The sequence below is a fragment of the Lepidochelys kempii genome, chromosome 20, assembly GCF_965140285.1.
Source record: "Lepidochelys kempii isolate rLepKem1 chromosome 20, rLepKem1.hap1, whole genome shotgun sequence".
In the NCBI taxonomy this organism is placed as follows: Eukaryota; Metazoa; Chordata; order Testudines; family Cheloniidae; genus Lepidochelys; species Lepidochelys kempii.
Window position 1 is genome coordinate 24,378,429 of NC_136399.1, and position 16,986 is coordinate 24,395,414.

The 16,986-nt window shown below is 48.9% G+C and overlaps 1 protein-coding gene across 4 annotated transcripts in view; it reads right to left on the reverse strand.

Moving 5' to 3' along the window:
• NFIX (nuclear factor I X) overlaps positions 1–10,986 on the reverse strand; it is a 155,002-nt gene extending 144,016 nt beyond the window's left edge. Inside the window, exon 1 of one of the 4 annotated variants that reach the window (XM_078849634.1) lies at positions 10,965–10,986. Coding sequence is in view for 1 of the 4 variants with exons in the window: in XM_078849630.1 (XP_078705756.1) it covers positions 10,806–10,835 (30 nt within the window). In the remaining 3 variants the exon portion in view is untranslated. Of the gene's footprint in view, positions 1–9,931; positions 10,071–10,805; positions 10,907–10,964 lie in introns of those variants that run through there. The other 3 variants (XM_078849631.1, XM_078849630.1, XM_078849632.1) reach the window with 3 other exon arrangements.
• Positions 10,987–16,986: the final 6,000 nt, after the last annotated feature.

A 16,986-nucleotide genomic window follows, 5' to 3' on the forward strand; every position in this document is an offset into this window, starting at 1 on the left:
GCGCCTCCCAGAAGGGCAGCAAGAGATGGAGAACCCGCCCCTTTCCTGGGTAATTCCCCCAGTTTACAAGTGGGGAAACTGAGGCATCTGAACGCCGGTCTCACGCCCACGGTGGCATCCTCACAGCTACACCATCTTTCCTCCCTTGGGGAGATGGGCACAGCCCGTCCCCAACTAGCCAAAGCTGCAGATCAGTAACTCATGGCTCGGTCCCGCCGAAACACTGCGAGCCAAGCCCCGGCACCTGCAGTAACTGAGTCCCTCTGAGGCAACTTTCTCACCAGTCTCTGCCCAACCAGCCCTGCCCAGGCCTGAAATACAGGGGACAAATCTGCCAACCTGGTGTAATGAACACAATAAATCAAAGAGTCCGTCTGCCCCCGGGGGATCCCCTCTGCACAGAAGAGAGCCAACCCTTCGCAGACACCTTCCCTCTGCCCGGCTCAAAAGCTCTTCCCTGGGTTTAACTAACCCCTCCACCACACCCCTCCTCGGCCATGCAGCGTCCTCGTCCTCTTTAGACATGGGGACGCTGAGGAACGGGGAGCCGGCGGACCTGTCAGGCCCTCGGAGGTCACACAGCGCGGCAGCAATGGGGCGGGAAGCAGACCCCAGCCCCCTTGCACCCCCGCTCTAACACACGAGACCCCACTCCCCTCCAGATCTTACAGACTGGGCGTGGGATCAGGGAACACCCACCCCGCAGCCAGAGAGCCAGCGACGTGGGCACTCCAAGCCTAGCGTGCCAATTAGCCCCTAGACCTGTCTTATGGCCCGGACTTGAAATTCCCTGTCTTCATCATAAGTGACATCAAAGGCTCCCACTCAATCTGACGTCCTCACCATGCTAATTCAGGGGCTGCTGCCGCGGGCCCTGAGGGCATGCACCCTGGGACAGATGCAAAATGTCTCTCTCCCCATGATTAAGCTCCTTGGGAAGCCCTTATTTCCCATGGGGATCCAGGCATTTAGCACAGCTCTAAACCCTACCTGCAGGAGGAGCTGGCTGACACAAGGGTTTCTTGGTTCACTCCCAGTTCTGAAAACGCGGAGGGAGGAATTCATTTGGGGCTGAACCGAAAATGACATTTGCCCCCCAAAAATCTAAAAATTTGGGGAGGGAGAAAAAACACATTTTAGGTCCAACGAAATGGTTTGGTCAACTCGAAATTAAGCATTTCGCTTCAATTTTGAGCCTCTTTGAACTTTTAAAAAAATCAAAGGAGGCCATTTTGAAACAAAAATTTGTTTTAAATCAAAAATCTGAAGCATTTAGGTGTGTGGGGGGGATTTTTGTTTTAATTTTTTTTCCCCAATGGAAATAGTGCCGCAAAACCAACACAAATTAGCAAAATGTTGGAGGGTCGTCAAATCTGTATTTTTCACCCCCAGAAAGTTTAGATCCAATAATTTTGCCCAGCTTTTCACCTCCTAATAAGCTCACCCAGCTTCTTCTTCTTATAGTAGGATCAGACCCTCAGCTGCAAAGACACTGAGTAAAAGACGGTCCCTACCCAGCTCACACTCAATGCCTGTGAGGGGAAACTGAGGCTCAAAGTGGTTTGCCCAAGGTTGCCCACAGAGGTGGGCACAGAATCCTGGTGTTCTGACACCCAGAGCAGGGCCCATGTGTAAGATCACACAATCTCTCTGGCTTGCTGCCTCTCCCCCATTTTATCAGTGACCCCGCCAGCCACTCCGTTTGTTCCTCATTCATAGGACCAGGCCTTGGTTGTAAACAAATGTAACAGTAAACTCCTCGGGGCAGGGACTGTCTCTCACTGTGTGTCCGTACAGTGCTTGCCTGGCACAATGGAGGCCCTGATCTAATACTAACAATCATTATTAAATGGGCACTGAGAAATGGCATAGGCCCCAAATGAAATTTAACTTTTAAAAGTTAAATTAAAAAAAATCACTAAGACTTTGTTTTTCTTAATCACAACTGTTCTTTAGCCCCTTTGAACATATTGTAACATTCACTGGGGGTGAAATTCACCCATCTTAGGGTCCCAGTACTCCATAAGCCCTCAAACCAGTTCTTTTATTGGGAGTTAGTTGGGGGACAGACCATAAGCTGGGGGTCAATTTTACTCTTTGGCATCAGAGAGTGAAAACAATTCAGAGACAGAAAGAGTGAAAATGACCAGACGCTGCCCCCTACAGAGAATAAACACCGCATAAATCTGGAGGCAGACCCTGCCCTAAAAAACGGGGAGCTGGGCTTTAAAATCATGAAATGTTTTAAAGAAAATAACAATTTGCCTTTGGGGTCACGCTTTCAAGATTTTCTGCACAATCAATAGGGCTAGAAATGGGTATTTTTCCCCTCTCATTTTATTTAAATTTCACTTTTGTAAACGAAAGCCAAGATTCCATCGAAATTCCAAGATGCCAGGAGATGGGGCTTCCAGGAAAGGATTTTAAGCGAGAGATTTTTTTTCCAACCAAAGCGCCAGAGTCGGCAATACTGGTCAATGGGGAAGAAGAATAAAATAACAACAACAATCCCTAGCTCTTCTATCGCAGTTTTCATTAGCAGATCTCACACTGCTGTACAAACAAGGGCAGCATCATTCTCCCCATTTTGCAGATGGGGAAACTGAGGCACCCAGCAGGCCAGTGGCAGCGCCAGGAACAGAAGTCAGCTCTCTCAACTCCCTTTATAACACCCATTGTATCACGCTGCTGCTTATAAAACACATACTAGGATAATGAGAGCACGAAGAGCTGGATGGAGAGAAAGGGAGTGAGAGGGATCGAATGAACCCAGCCCAGGTCTCCTGAGAGTGACTAAATTAGTTTTGTTTTGTTTTTTTTAGTTTTGGGTTCAACCACTTTAAGAAATGTTACTTCGTAACATGGGAGAAAAAAGTTAAATGTGAGTTTTCACTGGGGTAACATATTGTAGTTTTGTCTCCTAAAAAGTAGCTGCAAACCCCCCCCCCCAAAAAAAACCCATCCCACCCACAAGCTCAGAGAAATGGTATCTAGTTCATGGATGGTTACAGCCAGAAGGGACAGGACTCTCTGCTCCTCTGTCCCCCGCACCTGCCTAGCGCGGGCCACAGGATCCCGCACACCAATTGCTGTAGCAAGGCCATAAATCCTGGCGTTATTAGAGCCTGTCCTTCAGGAAACCGTCTCCTCCCGATTGAAAGCGATGGAGAATCCAGCGCGCAACTAGCCACTCGCTCCAATGGTTGATTCCTCTCCCTGTTAAGAATCCGCCCCCCATTCCCGGTCTGAACGGGTCTCGGTTCAACTTCCAGCCGCTGCCTCTGGCTGAGCCTTTGTCTGCAGGACTGAAGAGCTTCGGAGGCGGTATCTAGTTCGGGGGGGCCCTCTGGACGCGCTGTGAGGAGGCCCCTCGTGGCTTTACATTTACACGGGAGCAGGGTGAATCACGGGGCGGCAGGTTCGTTGGCAACGTCGGGGTGGGGGAAAGAGTTTCGGGGCAGACCGAAAATGAGCATTTCCAAAAACGCCCAGCCAATGGAGAAGCGCAGGGGCAAAATAAAAATCTAATTTCAGGTCAAACAAAGCATTTTGTGTCGCCACCATCAAGAGGGTTCATTTCCATTTCAGCCTCTTTGAAACAATTTCGACTTGTATTTTTTAATAAAATGCCAGGCACTTTCGAAAGGAAACGCCCTTTCAAGATGAAAACACTGAAATGTTTTCATTTTTTCTGACCCCTCCCCCCCCATCAAACAATTCGGCAACAGCGCTGCAAATTAGACACATCTTCGACAACCACTGAAAGGCAGCCACCTCTGGGGAGAAACAAAAGCAGGTGTTCTGCACCATTTCCCGGGGCAACCCGAAATGTGGCTTCTCCAGAGGAAATCCTGGAGATACTGTATTATTAGAGGCTAAGTCCCCATCCCACCTTTTCCCTGGCAAGGGGCAGGACTGGATCGAGAAAACTTCAGACCAGCCAGAAAAGGGGAAATAACTTGGCAAATTGTGAATGAGGAGGGGGGATGCCAGCCCCGATGTTGCGGGGTGCCTTGGCTGTTCAAACGCTGGCCCGTACAAGTGACGGCGATGAGCCTGGTATAAAAACCAGACCAGACCAGAGGCTCATCAAAGGCCTAAGGTCGGGGGGCGCAGGAAGGCGACTGGGCTGGCTTTTTGGGGAAGGAACGCTCGGGGTGTGCCGGAACGGCGCGGACACACACAGGCCTGTGCCCCTGTCAGCGCCGAAAGCCACGAAGCAGCCATACGGACGCTTGGCCGTCGTTTTAAAACCTGAGACCGGGAGCCAAATAATTTCGCAACAGGCAGAAGGGAACGGGCCGCCGACGATTGCAGCCCGGCACTCACAATGGAAGCCTTCGCTGCCAGACGCTGAGATCCGAAATCCCAGCATTCTCCATCGACAGACAGATTCCCCCCGCCACCCTGGCCTCGATTTTAAAATCCCCTTGGGCCCTGGCTGGGTGTGAAAGGTGGGCCAAAGCCAAAGCCACCTTCTGCAACCGGCTCCTGCCTTTCTAACGAGGGGAGCATGAGGCCCTATGTTGAACTGTCCCCGAATTTGGGGTGACAAATCTTCCCACCTGCGCTTCACAACTTGAGCCCCACCTCTGGAATGTTTGAGGCCAAAAAAACATTCAAAGCAAGACAACCTAAACCCAGCTGCAGGCTGCAATCCCTTATTTGCCCTACAATAAGTCCTAGAGAGACTTTTCAGCAGTAGATTTCACAATGCCTCACTCTCTTTACTGTATTTATCCTCCAGCCTCCTTGGAGGGCGGGGCAGGACTATTATCCCCATGTTACAGATGGGGGAAACTGAGGCACAACGCAGTTAAGCAACTCGCCAAGGTCACACAGGAAGCCGACAGCAGAGCAGGGATTTGAACCCGCATCTCACAAGTCCTAAGCGAGAGCCCTAGTCCCAGACCACCTTCCTCTGCTTTCAGCCCCCTTGCACATGATTAGCCATTCAAGCCAATATTCTGCACCGGAGGGGCGCCCGCTTGAGTAAATGTACGTGCATGAGTAAGTACTTCCAGGCTCAAGACCCAAACTGGACCTGCTTCTCAGAAGGTTTTGAGCACCCCCAAACCTCACAGAAATCTGTGGAACTGCTGAGCGTCCAGCTTCTTTGGGAAAGGGAAAAATCAGACAGGTTTTGTTTCAGACCTTAAATATGGATTTTAAGAATGTAGATGTGGTTCTCCTCAAGCTGAGATCTTTCAGCTTTGATACAGGGGTGACCTCCTGGCCGTTCTGGTCATCTAGCCTGACACGGCTTTCGTAATCCAACGAGCTGGGGCTGTGTTACACAAATGTGCCTATTCCCCCCCTTAAAAAGGCATCTAATTTATTTTGCTAAAAAAAAAATACATAAAATCGCAAGGTATTTGGAATTTTACAACTCCCACATACCCACATTTCTAGGTGTTTTCAAGCTTTTTTTGGATTATATATATATAAAAATCGGCTTTTGCCAAATCTGTCGAAAATCCACACACACACTCACACACACACACACTCACACTCACACCCCCCGCGCTCCATTAGGGGCAACGCTGTTTTGCAACTGACGCAGCCTCTTGAACTTTGCTCCACTCAGATTCACACTAGCACTTGCCAAGAGGGGAAAGGCGGGGGGGGGGAGGGGAAGTGTCACTTTTGTGTGTGTGTGTGTGTGAATCCAGGCAGCTCAGAGAAAGAGACTTCTGTCAAAATACACTGGGGTTGCATATGCTTTGAAGGTAGAGCCAGGCAAGAGTTCGGGAGGCAGCAAAAGTTACTTTGCAGGGAGCAAAATCTCGGCTCTGTTTAGATTCGGCTCCTTGGAATTGCTTCCACCCCCCACCCCGCCAATTTCTAAGAAACCTCTCACTCCCTCCAGATCTGAACTGGATATTCCGCTTGTTTTTAACAGCACTGGTTGAATTCAGATGTTCCCGTTTTAAAATAAGAAATCTTGGCTTCCCAGCACCTAGCGGTGAGGCAGAGCTGCCTTTCCCCCCTGCACAGGTCAGCTCTACTCCTGGTGAAACCCACCCCAGCAAACAAGCCCTCCATCGTGCCCCTTCTGAGCCCAGGAGGGCGCGGGCCCTGGTTAATTTCACAGCTCACGAGGTCACTCCCTACAGCCCAGGCCCGGATCTGAACGCACAAGCGGCCTGAATGCGCGTTCAATTCTGGCCGCTCCTCCCAGACCAGACTCCGCTCTACACCGAGTTTTGCCGCATCCGGCGCTGCCGTAAGCCAGTTCTGCCGAGCACTTGAGACCGGACACCTAGAAGCACCAGGCTAGTTCCTGGTCGGAGATGCTTGAGGCAGGTATGCCGGCGGGAGCCTTGCCCAAGCAAGGACGGCAGGGTTAGCCCCATTCATTCATTCAGCTTGCAAATTTCACTCCCTTGAGCAACCTCAGCAAAGGCTTTTACAGGAGTAACAGGTACAGCATCAGGCTGTTTAAGAAGGGTGTTTAATAGACCAACAAGCCATTGTTGGCTACTGCCTTAGTGAACCGCGCTGGGGTCACTGCTGTAAAATCAGTTTCTTTTCTAGCCACCCACACCCAGATCCACCAAGGTATTTGGGCTCCTAAATTCTACTGGATTTCCTCTGATTGCTTTCAGCGGACATTAGGAGCCTCAATAACGTGTTGGATCTGGGCCCCAGTTTTTAGTTGTCTTCTGTCAGTTGACATGACCCTATGCCCTCATTTTTGCACCAATCTCCGCAGGAGGCTGGTGCAAAATTTAACACGCGGGCCCAGCGCACAATCACAGGATTAACCCAGACAAGATTCATCAGAACCGAGGGGACCTGCAACATGACACTCAACAGCAACCAGGACCTCGAGCCCCTGATCCACCTCTGGCTACAGCACACAGGGACCACGGCTGCATATAGAGAGTCCACCACAGAGAAACAGCCAACAAACTTCTCCCCCCCAAAAAAAGGCCAAAGCCCACTCTCTCAGGTTATCGACCAAGCCCCACTGACTGCCGTGGGGCCACCCCACATGAAGTGAGGAGAATCTGACCCTGTGATTTCATCTAGGCCTCAAGCCTGCAGCACCGAGTTTCAGAGCCTGGGTCAATTGACTCCAGCTCAGGGGACTCAGGGCTGCAAGGTTAAAAATGGCCATGTAGACATTTGGGCTTGGACTAGAGTCCTGACTATGAGACCCTCCCCACTTGCGGGGTCCCAGAGCCCAAACAACATCTCCATTGCGATTTTTATCCCCCCCGCAACACAAACCCCGCGAGCCTGAGCCACCGGACCAGGGCCAGCCATGGCCATGCTGCGGCTCTCTGCTTGCCGCAGAGATGTACTCTAGGTGACTTAAGAGCTTAGACCAATTGTCAAACGTGATTTAAGCTCTTAGACCCCTAAATGCTACTGGCTTCCAATGGAACTTTTGTTGTGAAGGACCATATTTCAAATGTATTTAGGCACCTCCCAATGCAGATAAAGCAACTAGCCCCAAATCCTCCCAAATACTGAGACTCCCACTGACTTCCAGCTTTTGTAGCTGCCCGTCTGTGTCTGTAAGCACCAGAATACCTTTGGAAATCTGGCCCTTAGTAGCCTAAATCTCACTGAAAGCCTATAGGATTTAGGATCTTAAGTCATTCAGGCACTTTTGAAAATGTTCTTCTTGATGACTTTTCAGAAACTCTGTTACTGTTACCAACATCTCAGCTTCCTGCCAACTAGCCAATGATCACTCTAGGCCAGATCTTCCCTCTAAACAAAGATTTCCAAACAGCCAGTCCTATTCCACCTATGCAATATGCAATGGGTTTATGAGAGCTCAGTGCATTTGTTCCTTAATATCAATGGCTTACGTTCAAATTAACACCCCCCCTCCCTGCACTCCCCCTCCCCGCACAATGTGCTGGGCTTTATTGCAAGATGGGCCAAAAGGAAGATTGTTGGCAAAAGGAGAGGTATCTGAATGGATATGAATTATTTCACACACCTGCAGCTGTTTTCCTTCAGATGCATCAAGGCATTCCCCCAACCTCCGCCTCCATTCCCAATATGAGCTAAAATTCACGTAGCTACAAAATAAAGCAGCTTTGCAAAAACTCATCCATAGGTTTACCAAGATATAGGAACACAAGGTGCATCTGCTTCCTTTGTGTTTGCTTATTTTACATTTGTTCTCTATCTGCAATAGGAAATGAAATTAATGTGCCAAAACGCAGTGTCTCAAACGAGGTAGCTTTTGGTTTGCTTCATGTATCTGTCTCTCTAGACTACAGGTTAAGGCTCTGGGACACACAGGACCTTCGGGTTGAATCCACAGTCCCTGGGTGACCTTGAGCAAATCATTGAATGTCTCTGGGCCTCATTTTCCCGTCTTCTCAACCAGGCTTTGTCTGTTTTGTTCATTAGGCCCTGATCCTGTCCTACACAGGAGTGCATTAACTTCCTGCTCGGGACAACGCGTCGCATTAAGCACGTGCACATATCTTTACAGGAAGAAGGAATTTTCTCTTGTGAACTGACCCTGGCCATCTGCACAGCACCTCGCACTACAGGGGACCAACCTCAGATGGCACCTTTGGAGATCCAGCTAATCCTATATAGACACCGCAGTAAAGGCTGCGTCCTTGGCCAAGCTGTACGGACAACATCTCTGCTCAATCTTCAGTTCAACCGGGAAGGAAGTTCACTATTTTAAACACAGCTCAGCCAAGATTGAATTCAGCTGTCGGTATTTTCAAATCCCCATTTTTATTCTCCTCCACGAGACAGGCAGGAAAGCCACGATCCATTTCTCCCCCTCCTCACTGCCTAGCAATCGGACAAGCACAACGGAGTTGCACCGAGGACGGGGAAGACGTAGATCAAAACGGCTGCCCCCCGATTTTTATTAAATCAAGTCCCGCGGCATTACTCCTTTGCCCCGAAACAGAGCAGGGCGAATTGTCCTGCTGCCGTCCCCAAGGCGGCCCGCAGTCGCTCACGAGCTATCACCTCTCTCCGAGCCCACGGCACCTGGGGCAAAAGGCTTTTTTTGCAATCCGCAGTTCAGAAAAGGACCTGGCTACGTGGCAACGACGCTTTACAAATAATAAGTCCTGCCCCTGCCACTGCAATAACTAACTAACTAACTAACTAACTAACTAACTAACTAACTAACTAACTAACTAACTAACTAACGGCTTTGTTCCAGTTCTGGCTAAAAAATCCCCCCTGGCAACAGGACCTTAGATTCCTGGCCACTGCTTTGAAGGTGTGCGAGCCTGGTTTCTTCCTGAATTCACGTACCCGGGGGGATTTTCCTGCAGCAATCTGCCACTTTCCTTCATACACACACAGCCAGACCCTCTTCGCTGACAGCTGACATTCCACCAGCCCAAAATACGAATAAAACCAATCCAGGAAAGTAAATCATTTGCGGGTGGTTGCTTTTCTTTCCCTCTTTTTCTTTTTTTGTCCTCCCTAAATTTCATTTGCTTTTTATCTCATTGGGGAGAAATAAAAAACAAATCCACACATTGGAATAAAATTTGGCTTTATACCAAGTGCTCTGGACTTTATCTAACTCACCCCAGTATAAAAATATTGCTTAATTGTGTTCTCTTAGTTTATTTATTTTCGTAAGGGGGGGTGTGGGCTTAGCGCACACACAAAAAAGGGGAAATTTAATTTTTGTTAACAGTGCTAAACCTGACATTCAGACGGTTTCCCTGGAGCTGCAAATGCTGTTAAATTAGAGGTTTTCTCACTGGTAAGAGAGGTTTTCTCATTCAAAAAAAGGGGAACCTATTCCTTGATAATTCTTCAGTATGGGCTTTAAACACAACCTCTGTCTTATTTCAACTGTCCAGGCCACTCGATTTATCCCCCCAAAAGGGCTCCCACTTGCTGAGAAATCAGAGTCACGGCAGCACGATCCCTGCTGAAGAAACCCCCCCCCCCCCCACACACACACACTCACCAGTGTCCTAGAAAATGAGCAGTACCCTATTGACTCCCAAGCCAGGACAGGGTAGGGTCAATTTAGTACAATTCTCTTTTCAGGCAATTCTCCTCTTCTCTGAGCAGCCTCTCCAAGCATCTGATCTCTTCACCCGACAGCTTTGAGGTTTGGGGGTGTCAAGCTGCCCTTTAGAAAGAGGCTTGGAAACATAGTAGCCCTTTTGTTTTTTTACGAAGCCCAAACAATTGCCGAACCTCCCTGTGACACACACACACACAACGTCCTGTCATCTCATATGTGATCTTTCCACACTCTCATTCGGCATCCACACGGACTCATTCAAGACAAGTAAGACATTTACTGTTACAATATTACATTATTCTGTCTATGGAAACACCTACCCAGATTTGACCTGACCACTGGGGTTGGGGGTTTTTTTAAGGGAAGGGAGGGGGGGTTATTTTGATGTTGTTTCGGAAGAGTTCTTGTGTGGTGACATTTTTTTTAAAGCAAATTCATCTTAAGGGGCTAAGGGGACTAGACCGGTTCCATTTTTAAAGCCAGGAGCTACAAGCCCCCAAAGCAAAATCATTGAGAGTCGGTTGGTCATTTCTCTCTCCCTGGTTTCTCCTCCCAAACCCCTGCCCCTTTTGCTAGGATCTGGCTCTGCCCATCACCCCTTCTCGATTTTGTAAATCACACTCACCGTCAAGCCACCATCTCTAAATCCTCCCCCCCCCTTCTCCCTTCCCTCCCTGGAGTTTGTAAAGTAAAAGCAGAAGCAAAATGCTCAAGCAGAGTTCGATGTGCAGAATACAAAGAGCTCTTGTTCGCTGCGTTGGAAGGGAAAGTATTAATAAGAGAGGAAATTATTGATTCTCATGGCACGTACCATTATGGTGCAGGGAAACTGGCCAAACATCAGAAACTCATTTTTCCCCCTCTCGCCTAAAAAAAAAAAAAAAACCAACCAAAAACAAAAACAAAAACACACACACAGACAGGAAAAAAACCTGCTCTCAAGTTTCCACAAAACCCTTCGACTTCTTACAGCGGAAGCAGGAGAAGGAAAAATACTGACGAGAGCGGCGAGCGAGCCTCGCGCAGTTCCCGATCGGCCCGGGAAGGAGGGAAGGAAAAACCGGGGGGGAGGGAAAAGGAGGAAAAACAAATGGGGGGGGGGTTCGCCTGACGTTGGGAAGAAAATCGCGATCGGCGCGTCTCGGGCTCTCGCTCCTTCCTCCTCGGCGGGACCCTTTTTTACTCTAACGCCTCGCTCGAGTTGGAAGGAGATTGGCCTGCAGAGCCTGGAGCCGTGCCACCTTCCGTGCGCCCGGGTTTGCAACCCTTCCAGCTCGCGCGGCGCACTGCCGGGGGGGGCAGAGCGGGGAAAGTCTCTGCACGTGAAGCCTGCAGTAAGTTTGCTGCCGAGCTGTGTGGCAAGCTGGCCGGGGGGGGGCTTTGTTTAGGTCCCCCCCCCATGGGTTTGGGGCGCTTTATTCGGGTCCCTGGCGCGGCTGGGGGGAGAGGCCAGGCCAGGGCAGGGGGCGAGCCCAGCACCCTGCTTTGGGGGCGAGCAGCAGCCCGGGCGGCGGAGCTGTGGCCGTGAGTGAATTGTTAAGAGCCGGGCACTTGGGGGCTGGGAAAGCAGCAGCCCCGGGCGGGGAGTCAGGAGAGGAGAGAGAAGGAAAAGCGGCCGGGGGGAGCGGAGAGAGAAGCGCAGAGCAGGGGAGCTCCGCACCTCCCCCCAGCCAGGGCCCGATCCTGCACTATTGCAATCAATGGAAGGGGAAAGGATCGGGCCCTGAGCTAGGGGCGTGGGGGGGTAATAAATAAAAATATTGTCTGTTTTTAATTAGAAAGCTGGGGGGGGTCATTTTATTTCCTGCTGGGGGGGGGGTCAGAGGGAAATCTTTACAACGTGTCCAGAGACACACACTCCGATTCAGTCCCGCTGGATGGGGTTCGGCTGATTTCTTACTAACCCCCCCCCCGCCCCCAGCGCCGCTCCCCTGGAGGGGTACCCAGGTGGGACCCGCAGCCGGGCGCGCGCTTCTCCCTCCTCGGAGCCGAGCGGCTTGTCAAACACGGGTTCGCTCCCCGCCGCAGGCAGATCCGACGCTCGCTGGAGTCTTTCCTCGGCTTAAAACCGAGGCACCAGCAACCAGAGGCGCTAGATGGCCCGAGACACCCTGTGCAAAGAAGTGAAGTCTGGAGATCCCCCCCCCCCAGACTAATCCGGACCCCAAGTTTATTTCAGTGGCGGGGGGATGAAAGACCCCGTAGAGTTGCAACATTGCGGGGGGAGAAACCCCAGCCACCTGCTCGGAGCTAAAGCTCCCCCGCCGCCCCAGAGCCATGTCTGGACACCCGCGGTCTGGCCTGACTCTCCGCAGCGATTCAGCGGCCAGGGTGGTTGGGGGCGGGGGGGGGCTGGTCTGTTTATTTACTCAGACAGGTGGTGAGGAAAAGCCCCTTTACCTTCATCTAGCCCGGCTAATCACCGGCACATCCGCCCAGTGGCTGAGTGGTGTCATTCATTAGGTTAGTGGCTTATCAATTGAGTCACCAAGGGAGTGGATGGATGGGTGTGGAGCTGGCTTCTTTCTGGTGCAACAAGAGGGACAGGAGGCATTGGGTTATAAATTAAACAGCAGCTGAGTTTATCCCTTCTCTAAATACTTGTCAGGCTGTGTCTAACCTGTACGCTGCCTTCGGAAAACCGGCATGTACATATACAATGGTGGCTTATTTGTAAAGCTTATCTCTGCCTGTTGAAGTGTATCCACCAAAGCTCTTCGGGGCGGGGGAAGGAAGCAGCCTGCTATAAAAAGTCCCCTCAGGATCCAGTATCGAACTTAGTCACCGAGCTACAAAATGGGATGCAAACAGAGGGGTTTGCATTACTTGTGCAAAATGGCAGACGAGACTGGTAGCTATTTGGGGAGGAGGTTGGGAAATTCGGTTCCACTCACCGCTGAGTTTTCAGTAAGAAAAAGCAAATATCTTGGCTGCATTTGGGTGGGGGTTTGTCTGTGAAAAGACACCGCCCCCCCCCCGCAGCTAGAACCGAGACATATTTTTGGGGGGCCGACGGTGCAAAGATTTGAAACAATTCACTTTGCAAGGAGCACTTTAAAGAAACACCCAAGGAAACAGTTCTGGGAAGCGGTGGGGTTTAAAGCAAAACAAAAAACCACTCGGGGGAGGTGTAATTTAACCTCTTGGTAAAACCCCTCCACTGTCAATTTGTCTCAAGATCCGAGGTGTCACCCACTTCGGGCTAACTGCCCAAGTGCCCTGGTCGCCCAAGGAGAGCGGATAATGCACCGAAACATGACGAGATCATGCAGATTTCACCTTCGTTTATTGCAACCTCAAACTGGGCTCTCCGGGCCAAGGCGATGTTGCAAATACCCAAACAGGTCTTCACCCTGGACGGTGCCTGCAGCAGCCAGAGGGGAAGAATTGCTGCACGACATAATAACAGATTGAATCTGCTGGTTAGAGGCATTTTATTACATGTCACCCAGCGGGATAATAACCTTTATTTAAAACAAACCTTTCCCTTGTTCTGATACATCCTGTGTTTATCCTCAGACGCGGTTAACAAATGGCTGTTTGCATTTTCCCCAATTTGTTTGAGTTTCTAATTAAATTGCCATGAAGATCCTAATCCATCTTGACATTCTAACTTTCCCAAGTTAAGTAGGCAGCTTGGTAGTAGTTTGGTGTCAGCCTTAATAATACTAATTATTGCAAATAAGGCTCTGCTTTGCTGCTCCCAAAATATTTTTAAACAGCTCCCAGATAAAAGAAGCAGATTCCATTGTTGATAGGAAACAGTCTTGAGCTGAAATTTGCAAAGCAGGGCTGCATAGGCATCTAGGCAGGCGCTAATTCGCGTGGCACACAATCGCATGCAAGGCGGGCTTGCCTCACGCAAGCATGTGAATCTGTATGTTTCTTTGATCGGTTGCAAAAATACAGGGTGGTTATTTTTGTATATTTTTCTGAAGAGAAAAACACTTACAGCATTTTGCAATATACTGTTCACGTGTCCACTCCCTCCAAACTCCAACACCCCCCCCAAAAAAAATTCGATGTTAATTCTTTTTGAGGGGGGTCAATGAATAGACATGGGTTTCCTTCCCCTCTTTCCGCAGTTTTGGGTCGCTGGCAAGTTTGAAGGGGCGCGAAAAGAAGAATTCAAAAACCCTGAAAACTGTCCCTCCAAACCTCGCACTCCTTTGGTCTGAAAATAGGTTTGCCTGTTTTTTTCTGAATAGGGCGCAAAGCTAAAGCGAGAGACTAGAAAAAGGCTACTCCTTGGAAGGGACAGAACGAGCTGTTTTGAAAGCTAGCGTCAGAGAAACACATTCCTAACTTGGGATCTCTGGGTCTGTCGCTTCCAAATCCTAAATCTTCCTACGGAATTCTGATTTTTAAAGATTAACCTGCTCGCAATCCATGTAGATCCCCGTCTGCCTGCAGTGACTAATGCGTGAATCTAAACGCTCTGGAGAGCCCCTGAGTATCGATGCTCGAGCTGTTCGAGTTGCACCAAATTCACATGGAAGTTTCACTCCACTTTAGCGAACAAGTGTGTCTGAACCGCACAATGCGGGTGTGGATAACTTCGAAAATTAACATCTGCGGAAGTACAGATCGCAAGTCCAGATCAAACCAGCATTTCAATCCGAGATCGCTGTGTTTTTAATTCGAGCTGGTATATAACTAAGAAGGGTTTTTTGTGGCTTTGCCATTAAACCCAATAAACAAATGTCAGCAGCATAACAAAAACCCATGAGATGGGGAAAAGCTGCTCGTAGTCCTCAGTGAAATCCGCACAAACCAATACACAATCAACTTCATTCTGCTGGATAGGCTTTAGTCGTTTTTCTAAAGATTACAAAATAAAAAGACCTGAAACTGACGCGCGTTATGTACATGATGGATCTTCAGTCTTGCTGAAAATGCCTGAACAGGAAGAAATCAGTTTGGTTTAATAGATGGCAAACTATGGATCGATCCTCCTAACAAGTTTGAAACTGAGAAGCTAACGATTCTCAGCCATTCAAATGCAAGTAATTGCACTTGTTTTTCTGCCCAGGAAAGCTTTGGTAGATCTTTTCACGCTAAAACTTTGCTATTTTTTTTCGCACTGCTAAAATCAACTTGCTTGTAAATAACAGGGAGAAAGAGAGATGACTTTTCCTCATTTGCTGATTCAGAGATTTCTCTGTGCATCTAGACAAAATTTCTTTCAACCCTAAAGAAGGGGCAAATGTTGCATGTTATTTCTGAAGGAGATTTATTGATAGGGCAGGTGTTATATTTCATTACCTGAATTAGATCTTGGCGTTTTGGCTTATTTTAGAAACGAAATTGCATTTTCCCCCTATACGGTGTGATTTTTTAAAAACAAATCTATAATCTAAAAAATAAACAAAAGGAGAGATTTGGATGGCAATCGTTTTATTTATTTGGAAACATTTCTGCATCAATCTACAAATTGGATTGGATTTTGAGCAGTGAATTTGGATAATATTTTGACAGACAATTTCTCAAAACAAAAATTGCAGTTTGCATCGTAAACATGTCAAAGAAAAAAGAGGAAAGGGGTGAAAATAGCTTTGATTTTTCTCTGTAACAGAACAATTGGATTTTAGACTGATCAAAGAGTGGTTTTCACTTACACTGCACCACTTCAACCCATAGGTTGCTGGTTAACATTATAGATATATTTTCTCTAAGTGGATCGAAGTGTTTACATTCTCCCCTCTGAGGAAATTCTGTTCCCAGCTTGCCAACATTTTTGTAGCATTTTATATTGAAAAAAAAAATCGAAATAAGAAACGGCAAATGAATCTGATTTATTAGACAAGGAGGAGATGCAATATACCAAATTATAGATCTAAGAGGTAAGACAGAAGGGCATTTTGTGGGGTCTGGAAATGTAAAAAACAAGCCAAAAACACATAAAACAGGGGAGTCCTGTAAATAAGTGTTTTATAAACTCAAAGGGAAAGAATATGTTGATTTTTTGGAACAGATTAGAAGAAGTTACCTGAGAAATAGCCCTGTGTGTATATATAAATCTGCCTACTAGTATGTATCAGGCAACGTTTCCTTTCTAGTTAATCAGTCACAAATCAATATATTCTTTCCCTCCTGAGTTTATAAAACGTTCTATTTCTAAACCATATCCATGCAGATGGAGATATTTGTGCATCTATCACTTCAGATCTCAAGAAGAGCTCTGTTGAGCTGGAAAGCTTGTCTTTCCCCAACAGAAGTTGGTGCAGTAAAAGGTTTCCCTCGCCCACCTGGTCTCTCTCAGATCCTAGGACCAACCTCTCTCTCCCTAGACCTATGTGTAGGCAGATTTCTGTAGTGTGTGTACCTACGTTCTCACCCAGGAGACTATGCCCCCCTCCAGGTATACGGTAGATGACAGCAATGGCTTGGTCACTATATTTCACTCTTGTCAGCATGGCAAGGTCAGAAATCACTCTGCAAAGGCGAGGACGTGTCACTCCCTCTCTTTCATCAGTGGGGAAACTGAGGCACCGAGGTGTGAAAGAAGCTTGCCCAAGGTCGCCCAGGCCGTGGGGCAGGGGGTAGAACCCAGGGTTCTGATGCCCAGCTCCCCCCACCCCTGCTCTAAGCACTAGACCCCACTAACCAGTACTAGAACCAGCAGTCCTGTCTCCCAGTATCCTGCTCTAACTACTAGGCCATGCGGCCTTCTCTTTCTGACTGGTGCAGAGCTGACCGACTTAGGGCAGCAGCATGTTGAGTGAGCAGTGCCAAGAGCCACCTGCTGTCTCTCTCTCTCCCCGCTTGCTCTCTCTGGGCAGTGCAGAGACACCGGCCCCCCCACTGCCCCACTCAGCACCAGTGCCTGGCACATGTCTCCGGTCAGCAGCTGCACAGCCTGCTCCCCTCCCCCTCTCTCTTAGATCCTTCCCCCGCCGAAGAACTTCCCTTGGCATCCTCACCCCCAGTGCAGTGTGGCGCACGCTTCCCAGCCATGGTAGTGGGATGAGGGCAGAAGAATGGGCTGCCCC